Source organism: Myxocyprinus asiaticus, chromosome 12 (genome assembly GCF_019703515.2).
Source record: "Myxocyprinus asiaticus isolate MX2 ecotype Aquarium Trade chromosome 12, UBuf_Myxa_2, whole genome shotgun sequence".
NCBI lineage: Eukaryota > Metazoa > Chordata > Actinopteri > Cypriniformes > Catostomidae > Myxocyprinus > Myxocyprinus asiaticus.
Window position 1 is genome coordinate 172,501 of NC_059355.1, and position 10,000 is coordinate 182,500.

The 10,000-nt window shown below is 38.9% G+C and overlaps 1 protein-coding gene across 1 annotated transcript in view; it reads right to left on the bottom strand.

The window, feature by feature from the left end:
• Window positions 1-10,000, bottom strand: part of prkcaa (protein kinase C, alpha, a) — a 121,561-nt gene that overhangs the window by 14,382 nt on the left and 97,179 nt on the right. Inside the window, exons 11-14 of the mRNA XM_051712575.1 lie at window positions 7,852-7,943; window positions 6,431-6,493; window positions 5,674-5,812; window positions 771-851 (exon numbers count right to left, since the gene is read on the bottom strand). Coding sequence (XP_051568535.1) covers window positions 771-851; window positions 5,674-5,812; window positions 6,431-6,493; window positions 7,852-7,943 — 375 coding nt within the window. The remainder of the gene's footprint in view (window positions 1-770; window positions 852-5,673; window positions 5,813-6,430; window positions 6,494-7,851; window positions 7,944-10,000) is intronic.

The window sequence follows — 10,000 nt, forward strand, 5'->3', positions numbered from 1 at the left end:
CAAACGAAGGTCCCTCCAGGAATCAAATGTCCTGCTGATGTTCACTCTAGTTTTCACTCAACCATGATCATGTTCCCGCTTAGCCAGACGGGATTCAGATAAATGTATTTTTGGCTTACTCTGATTTTGTGTAGGAGTCGGTGTTGTGCTGGGAGCCGGACGTTTGCTGGATTCCATCTCTAAGATAACATTAACTTGTGTTGCAGTGTGTTGTCGCTGTTGAATAGCGGAAGAGACGCACTGAGGCTCTCGGGAGCGTGCATAAACGTCACATCCTTTGGATTTTCCCGGCAAAACCAACCCGCTCCCTTCGCATTAAAATCAGTCTACAGGCTTTAATAGGCAACCTAGGAAGTCCGGGAAGGGCTCATTTTTTAAGCTGTGTTACAAGCCGTTCTCACATTGGCAAAAGAAAAAAAAAAAAGCCGAATATTACATGAAAATTGTTACATACTGCACCTTTAAAGATTTGGAAAAGAAAAATACAGTGAGTTTCCTTTGGGGTAGCTTGTGTCAGTACAATGTTAGAGCCCCAGCAACATTTTACCATCATTTTGGATAATTTCTGTAACATTCAATTTTAAACTAACCAAACGCACAATGACTTCCATTGACTTCCATTAAAAAAAAAAAAAAGAGTAAAAGCCTCTCTTATAATAACAGTTGCCAAGGTAGGACTGGTCAGCAACATTTTCGAGGCAGGGTTTAACGAAAGGTGAATTGCTAGTTTAGATCATGGTATGTTTATGTCGATACATGCTTGGACTCACCTGTCCCGCCAGCATCTCGTACAGCAGGACACCATAAGCCCACCAGTCCACAGAACGGCCATATGGCTGATATGCTATTATCTGAAAACACACAGCACAAAAAAAAAAATAATAATAATCAAACTATAACACAACAACACATTAGTGTTACAGATTATCAAGCAACACAGTGTATAATAAATGTAAATATCACATGATATTTTCAGAAAACTATATCTACTGGATGTGGAATCTGAAAATCTACACTTTCACTTTCACATTCAGCCACCTACTGGTCGGGGCTGATCAAAGGTGGAGAAAAATCATTTTATAGTAAAAATTACTTAAATTTTGATCTGTTTCTCACCCACACCTATCATATCACTTCTGAAGATGAAGATTTAACCACTTGAGGAATATGGATTACTTTTATGCTGCCTTTATGTGATTTTTGGAGCTACAAAGATCTCATCACCATTCACTTGCATTGTATGGATCTACAGAGCTGAGATATTCTTCTAAAAATCTTCATTTGTGTTCTTCAGAAGAAAGAAAGTCACACACATCTGGAATGGCATGAGGGAGAGTAAATGAACGAGAACTACAGCTTTAGGCGTTGTTTTACTATTTATTATATGTTGTTATGTTTATTTACATTGTACTTTGTGTATTTTAATAATGTCATGTCATTATTATTTGTATAGCGCTTTTCACAGCACATATCGTTTCAAAGCAGTTTTACAGGAAATCATGCTGTGATGTCTGAAAGTCCTCATTGTGCGGTTTAAATGAATAAGCCGATAGAAAAACATGCCTTAGAAATGACTCTTTTAGGCCTCCAGTGAGCAAGCCAAAAATGTCTCTCCAAAAAAAAGTTTATGGAGAAAAATATCTCTGCGAGAATCCAGGCTCAGCTGGGGGAGCAAGTTCCCCTCATAATCCCAATATTAGTTATCCATGTGTTGTACAAGTCTTGTTTTATGTGAAAAAAGTAGAGTAGATGTTGGTGGGCAATGTTTATAATTAAAGGATTGTGTATGAACTGTAAGATTAATGATTAAGTGTCTTTGAAGTCCATCCCGGATTGATTGCGGAAGTGCACATAGATGAGTGAGTGTCCCTTTTGTTTGGCTGATGAAGGCTTCAGTTGACATTAATTTACTGTCTATGTATGCCATTTAAGGCAAGTGTAGTCTATCCTGTGTCCAAGATTATGCAAATTTGTTTTTTTATCATTTTGAGCACTTCAATACAGGACGGGGGTCCTCTTCAAGAGTCTTGCTGTCCGACACTTTTATGCTTTGATAATGGACACAAAGACTTCACTACAGGACGTTTTGATACCTGCTAAAATTCAGGACAATAGGCATCCCATATGGGATAACATACACAAGTTTGCATTGTTACTATGACAACTAATGTGGACATACTACCAAAAGCGACTGCAGTCTGAGCAGAAAAAAATCTGATCTGTCCTCATATAACATGCAGATTGAACAGTCAATCAAAAAAAATCGGATCTGAGAAAAAAAATCTGATTTTTCCTGCAGTGTGAACAAAGCCTATGTTAGTTTGAGAGTTTTTTTTTTTTTTTTTTTTTACTCACAATACCGGCTGTATTTACTTCCAGACCAGACTCCTTTGTGACCTTGAGCTGGGCAACAGATGAGTAAACAGCTTGATATTCCAAAATCCAATCTGGGTTTGTCCATAGTCCCAGAGTTAAACACCAAACTATATGAAGATTCAATAGATGAATGAGTGGATTTCTTGAGGTTTTAGAGGATTGGAAGTGACTCTGTCATGGAATATTATGTTTTATCGGAAGACATGAGTTGAATGGTTTCAGTGGTTTTATTATTGTTGTAGATGATATCGTCACACTACCCCCTCTCTGGAAAAAGCTGGCCTATAAGGGGAAGGTGCATAAAATAATTATGTTTCTTTAAAGTCTTGATCAGTGCTAGTGAATCCAAGAAACTCTTCCTCGTAACTGTTTTAACTGAAGATTTCAAGCACACGACGTCATTGGTGTGCTTCAATTTCCTGAGAAGATGGAAAACAAGGCTTCAGTCTGGAGACGTGCACCACTCTTAAGTCTTCTCCACTGTCCTCCAGGACAATCTCATAGTTTAGGGGTCCTTACCTGTGCTCAATCTGGTAGGGGTTTTTGCAGAAAAAGACTTCTGTACCTTAGAGTAATTGTGAGTGCACATCCAGGTGCTGGATGTCTGAATCAGCCTTCCAGATGTCATAATCGGTGATTGGCAGATCTTCCTTTTTTCAGGTTTCATCTCTGACTTCAGGGATAACAAGGTGGAACAGGTCAGTACAGGAGTATCATGGGTGTCCACAGGTGATCTGGACAAGGCATCTGAAATGGTGTTATATTTTCCTTTCCTGTATTCCACTGTAAAGTTAAATTCCTGGAGCCGAAATGGCCATCTAATTAGAAAGGTGTTAGGCTTCTAATGGCCCATACCAAGGAAGAATAATCAGTGACCACGGTAAAGAATTTTCTTTCCAGTTAGTACCTCCATATTTCCAGGGCCCACACGACTGCCAAGCATTTCTGCTTGGTGGTGTTATGATGTCTTTCTGCTGGACTGAAGATATGGCTGGCAAAAGCCAGGACTTCCTCAGTGCCCAGTGCAGTTTGCTGGACAGCTCCTAGGCCGACCTCACTGGCATCAGTGTAGACGATGAAGGGCAGATAGAGAGTTTAAGATGTCCCAGCACAGGTGGTCATACAAGGAGCTGTTTTAGGGCTTGAAAGGAGACTTTACACTGGGAAGTCCAAAGGAATTGAGCTCCTTTCATTTTTAAGGCATTAAGGGGTTCGGTCAGTTGAGAGAAGTGTGAGATGAATCTATGTTACCATCCAGCCATACCTAAAAACCTCTGGACTTCCTTAATGTTCTGTGGCACAGGGAATTCCTGGACAGCTTTAGTTTTGTCTGGGTCTGCCTTGATTCCTGCAGCGGTCACAATGTGCGTTCATGTTGCCTGATCTTAACTTACTGAACATGAATTAGCTTTTGGCCTCAAAGTAGGTGGAGCTCCAGGTCACACCTACCGATGACATGGACCAATGGCAGTAAGAAGGTGTTTAGCAGCCTGTATGAATTTTTCCTTAAAGTTTGCCCTGGCGAGCTGTTACGAACCATCAAAACAAACTCAAAACACCTTCTTTTTGGACAGATTTTGTTCTAAATGACATCACACGTTCGTTCTTCGATTTCCTAGGAATTATGCAGGGGCCTTAATCCATCCTGAATGCTTTCTGGACAGCAGCAAAGCACCACCCCTCACCTGTCAATCAAGTGCTGTGCTAAAACAAGAGTTTAAACTTTGCAAGTTACATGCTGCTTTAAAAGTAAATAATCGTCCGATTGAAAATTTTGAAAAGGCAAATACATAAACAAGCATGAAAACTTCACAGATCTTCTTCAGTGTGTCTAATATCAACATGATTAAAACAGATGAGAAGCACACATCTGAAGCACAGCTAACACAGGTACTCCACTAAAACAACTAATAATTCTGATTGAAATTGTGCGTTTGTGCTTAGATTAAATTTAATGTGCGTTGTTAGCGCTTTTCTTGTCTTCTCTGGCTTTTTCGCAGTTTATAATCACGCAGTAACACAATGGTGATTGATGTATGTCGTTATGAAATTAGAGATCCTCCCCTCGAAATCCGAACACAAGCGGTCACAGGGGACTAGGGTTGGGTACCAAGAACCGTTAACATTAAAAAAATATATATACCAGAACCGTATGATTTTCTTGACTTTCGGTTCCTTTAACCGCACGTGTCTTGGCAGTATTGCTAAGTACTTTCCATATGTGCAATTTTCAGCACTGTACTAACACCATACTAAATTACTCAGATTCCCGAACGAATGACTCATATGAGCCAGCTCTTTTAAATCTACAGCACTAAACATACAGTGCTTCCGGTATAGTCCAATTCCCGAAAGAATTAATCTAAAGATCTGATTCTTTTGAATCTACAGTGTGTAACAGCCATCGCTTCCAGGACAGTCCCATTCCCATTTAAACGACACATCAGTACAAATGGTTACCTAATTATTCTTATACTGATGCACAAGTTATGCCCAACTCAAAAAGATATGTATATATATAGATATATAAGTCTTACAAGCACAAAGTACAACATTAGGCTATACAATAGTCTAAACTGTATTTATTTAATGTTGCACTTCAGACCTGTGAGACTTTAATCAGGCAGTGCAGTTACTGACTAGATGTTCATATGACAATGTGCAGTTAAAGATGCACAAGTTTTGTTGTAATACGTGGAATGTTATTAAAGAATGAATTAATGAAATATGTGTGACGAGGAGGAGGGCTCTTCATACTGAATCTGTTTTCATTGCAAGCAGAAAATAAATAGGCTGAGAAAAACATTATAAGGACTTTCAGATTCAGAAATTAAATATTTCATTAAATGGTTATGATGTTTGAGGTCAAAATTGAAGAAAAAAATAATAAAATCAGTTTATTTTGTAAAATGTGAAGCATTTACATTTTTAAAAGCACAGTGGGCTTATTAGGATCACATGTGGGCTTAAATAGTACACATGTTCCTTATAACCCCACTCCAGACATTTCACGTTTGTAGTTAAATAAAATAACTTAAATTTGTCAATTTATGATAAAACATAACATGAGTGTTTAGATGAGAGATTAATCTGTGAGATATTAAGGCTGTTAACATTGGGTGACTTTCCCTATAATTAATTTGAAGATAACCTGAAAATGGCCAGAAGATCACAAGCTGGAGTCAAACAGTCACGGCTCAAGTCCTCTAAACACTGTTGCTAATCACATTTATATTTATTGAGCAGTAGCTGTCAATCAGACAGAACTGTCTCCAGGGAACACGCTCTGTCACGCACCTCCGGAGCAATGTAGTCTGGCGTTCCACAGAATGTACGGGTGGTCACGCCTTCCACAATGTTCTCCTTACACATGCCAAAGTCTGCAATTTTAATGTGACCCTCTGCATCCAGCATGACATTATCTAATTTCAGATCCCTAAAAGAGACAAAAACAACATTGCAGTATGTTATTACAATACTTACAGTTAAAAAATGTTCAAACAAGCAATATGAAAAAAATCAAACATAAAACTCATTAAACTCAAGAAAGAACATCTACAAACGAAGTGTGTAAAAACAAGTGTAGATGTACACAGATTAATTCTTATTCTCTGAAACATGGATTAATCTGTCTGTCTGCCTGTCTGTCTGTCTGCCTGCCTGTCTGTTTGTCTGCCTGTCTCTGCCTGTATGTCTGTCTGTCTCTGCCTTGCTTGCTGACATCAGTTCATGTGATTACTCTACTGGGACAATTTAGTCGCTCAAAGAAACAAGACAAATCACTAGGTTTAGCTCCTAAAGAGTCAGAATACTACATATTCTTGGAAGAGATGGAGCTGGGCAGTGATTTTGTTTTTTTGGAGAAGAATAGGGTCAAAGCAATATTTATTGGATTCTACGTGACTGCAGTTAATGTGCTGATCACATCTTACAATTAACTGTTCAGAAATCATTTTTACAATCCATTTCCACACGGAACTATTGATTACTTTTTTTTTTTTTTTAGTCACACAGATAATGTGGATCTGCATGTGTGTGTTATATGTGTGTTCACCTGTATATGATTCCTTTTTTGTGCAGGAAGAAAAGTCCAACAGCAATCTCTGCAGCATAGAACCTGCAACAGCAAGCACATCATGTCACATAGATTCACACATTACCTGAGATTACAAACACACATACATGGATGTATGCATAAAAGCTTAAACACAAACATTGGCGGTCAAAAGTGTACAATAATGTACAGATTTTGCTGTTTCAGAAGGAAATTGGTACTTTAATTCACCAAAGTGGCATTCAACTGATCACAAAGTATAGTCAGGACATTACTGATGTAAAAAACAGCACCATCACTATTTGAAAAAAGTCATTTTTGATCAAATCTAGACAGCAGCCATCACTCCAACACCTTATCCTTGAGTAATCATGCTAAATTACTAATTTGGTACTAGAAAATCACTTGCCATTATATCAAACACAGCTGAAAGATATTTGGTTTGTTAAATGAAGCTTAACGTTGTCTTTGTGTTTGTTTTTGAGTTGCCACAGTATGCAATAGACTGGCATGTCTTGAGGTCAATATTAGGTCAAAAATGGCAAAAAAGAAACAGCTTTCTCTAGAAACTCATCAGTCAATCATTGTTTTGAGGAATGAAGTCTATACAATGCAAAGATTTCATACAAAGGTGTACACTACAGTCTTTAAAGACAAAGGACAACTGGCTCTAACAAGGACAGAAAGAGATGTGGAAGACCAGATGTACAACTAAACAAGAGGATAAGTACATCAGAGTCTCTAGTTTGAGAAATAGACACCTCACATGTCCTCAGCTGACAGCTTCATTGAATTCTACCCGCTCAACACCAGTTTCATGTACAACAGTAAAGAGAAGATTCAGGGGTGCAGGCCTTATGGGAAGAATTGCAAAGAAAAAGCCACTTTTGAAACAGAAAAACAAAAAGAAAAGGTTCGAGTGGGCAAAGAAACACAGACATTGGACAACAGATAATTGGAAAAGAGTGTTCTGGATCTTAACCCCATTGAGCTTTTGTGGGATCAGCTAGACTGTAAGGTGCGTGAGAAGTGCCCGACAAGACAGTCACATCTATGACAAGTGCTACAGGAAGTGTGGGGTGAAATGTCACCTGAGTATCTGGACAAACTGACAGCTAGAATAACAAGGATCTGCAAAACTGTCATTGCTGCACGTGGAGGATTTTTTGATGAGAACTCTTTGAAGTAGTTTAAGAAGTTCTGAACATTTCTTTCCGATTGTAATAGTAATTTTTCATGTTATTAATGTCCTGACTATACATTGTGATCAGTTGAATGCCACTTTGGTGAATAAAAGTACCAATTTCTTTCCATAAGAGCAAAATCTGTACATTATTCCTCTACATTATTAACTTTTGGCCGCCAGTGTACATTTTACAGTATATAAACACATATACACACAAAATGAGAGAATAGCTTACACTGCCTGTGGTTCCTTAAATTTGCCCACTTGTTGGATGTGGTACATAAGATCACCACCATTAACATACTCCATCACAAAATACAGACGATCCTATGACAAGAACATATCAAAAAACAATGAGAGGAAAATGAGAAGACACATAAGCCAAATAGCATTTCTGAAATTGAAGGGTACAATGTGAAAGTGTACATCTGTCTTTCAGCTGCAAAAACACACACACACACACACACACACACACATGTGCTAAAAAGTGCTAGAAGCCAGTAGGAAAGAGAGAGAAAGAAAGAAAGAGAGAGAGAGTGCAGGTCAGGGTTTTCTGTGTGTACTGAATCCTTCCAAATGATTTTTCACATCTGACTCATATGTCTCCTCTTGTACCTCCTTAAATGATCTGTTTTGTTAATTATCATATGACTAGGCTACTTAATGGCTATCAACTGCCAAAGAAGAGAATGGGTTTGGTTCCTCTCATGTATTTTTCCCTGAGAAAACTTTAACTATATTTCTATCTGGGGGTATTGGTCCTTGTAATGACACTTTTAAAAAAAAGTTAATTTAGTTTTTTTGCTAAAATTTCATTACAATTGCGCAATGACATTTATTTTTTTTTTGTAATTAATTTTTTTTTATTAAATCTTACAATAACAAAGCAAAAACATATATATATATATATATATACAAACAACATTTAAACCCCACAAGAAATGGGAGTATCCCAGCCGACCTCCAACCCCTCAAAATAATCTGCCTGCCGATCATCACACTGGTCAGAACCCAATTCTCTATGTGTCTATTCCCCACATCGATGTCTGCTCCATCGCCCAAAACACAGAATCTGGGGCAAAACGAACCCCGAGTGCCCAACACATCACACACAAAACTCTGAAACTTCAACCAGAATTTCTGGATCTCAACACACCACCAAAAAACATGGGCCGTGTCTCCATCCTCCGACTGGCATCGCCAGCAGGTGGGTGTGTCTTTCAGACCAAGCCTATACAATCTAGAGGGGGTACAATAAAATCTATGTAAAATCTTGAATTGCATAAGGTGCACCCTTGCATCTCTAGATGCAGACTTGATGTTTTTTAGAATCCTAGCCCACACTCCCTCCTCCAATACCAAATTTAAATCTTTCTCCCATAATCTCTTGATAGAAGTTAAAGCTCCATCCCCCAGACACTTAATTAGCAGGGAGTAATACACTGATGCCTCATGACCTTTTCCAAAAGCAGTAATCACCACTCCCAGAGTATCTGCTGCTTTAGGGGGGTGTATGCTACTCCCAAAAATAGAACAGAGCAGGTGGCGCAGCTGCAAATACCTAAAGAACTGAGATCTGGGAATCCCAAAATGTTGAACCAAATTTTCAAAAGATCTCAACACACATATAGGTCACCGAGTGTTGTAACCCCCTCACAATTCACTCTGACCAGCAGAAAGGTACATAATTTTGGGTTTAGCCATATGCTTGAGGCAACATTTAAATAAATGTCCAAATTTATGTCTGTTTGTTTATGTTGGTTTTGTAGGGCCTTGGCCCCCTTAAAATGGCAGCAGAGACCGCATGGCCCTTTGTTCTATGATCAAAGGAGAGACATTGAACTCAGTTTCCCAGGATCCTTCACAAATTCACAACTGGATGTGAAGTCCCGCCCATGGACCCAGTCTCAAACGTCATTGGTCGAAAGTGGCCTACGACCGATGACATCATCTTGTCAATAAAACCAGTGGACAGATGAAGTTCGGTCTCTCTGTGCTAAGCTCTGCCTGGCTGTTAAGAGACATCTGTACTGTGCACGTACTGAAGGAGTTTTCCCTCCGTTTTGGACTGAGAACAAAGAGACCACATTTTTCTAACTTCACCATTTGGCCACGGTAGAGTAAGATTAACTTAGCTTTGTTCAAGTCTTATAGTATACTTATAACAACCGGTTCAGTTTCACTGTAAAGCAACAGTGAATTTATTTTGAAAAACGGAAAGGCGACCAGTTTCCCTTCTCCCTCTTTTTCATTCAACGTTGACTACCTTCTGCTTTCTTCTCCATCGCTGGATCCGAAGAATAAAGCAGAGACGCGTCTTTCCGCTGACGAGCGTAAGACAAGGGACCATCCAGACCGTTTCTCCTGACCGCTCAATGCAACAG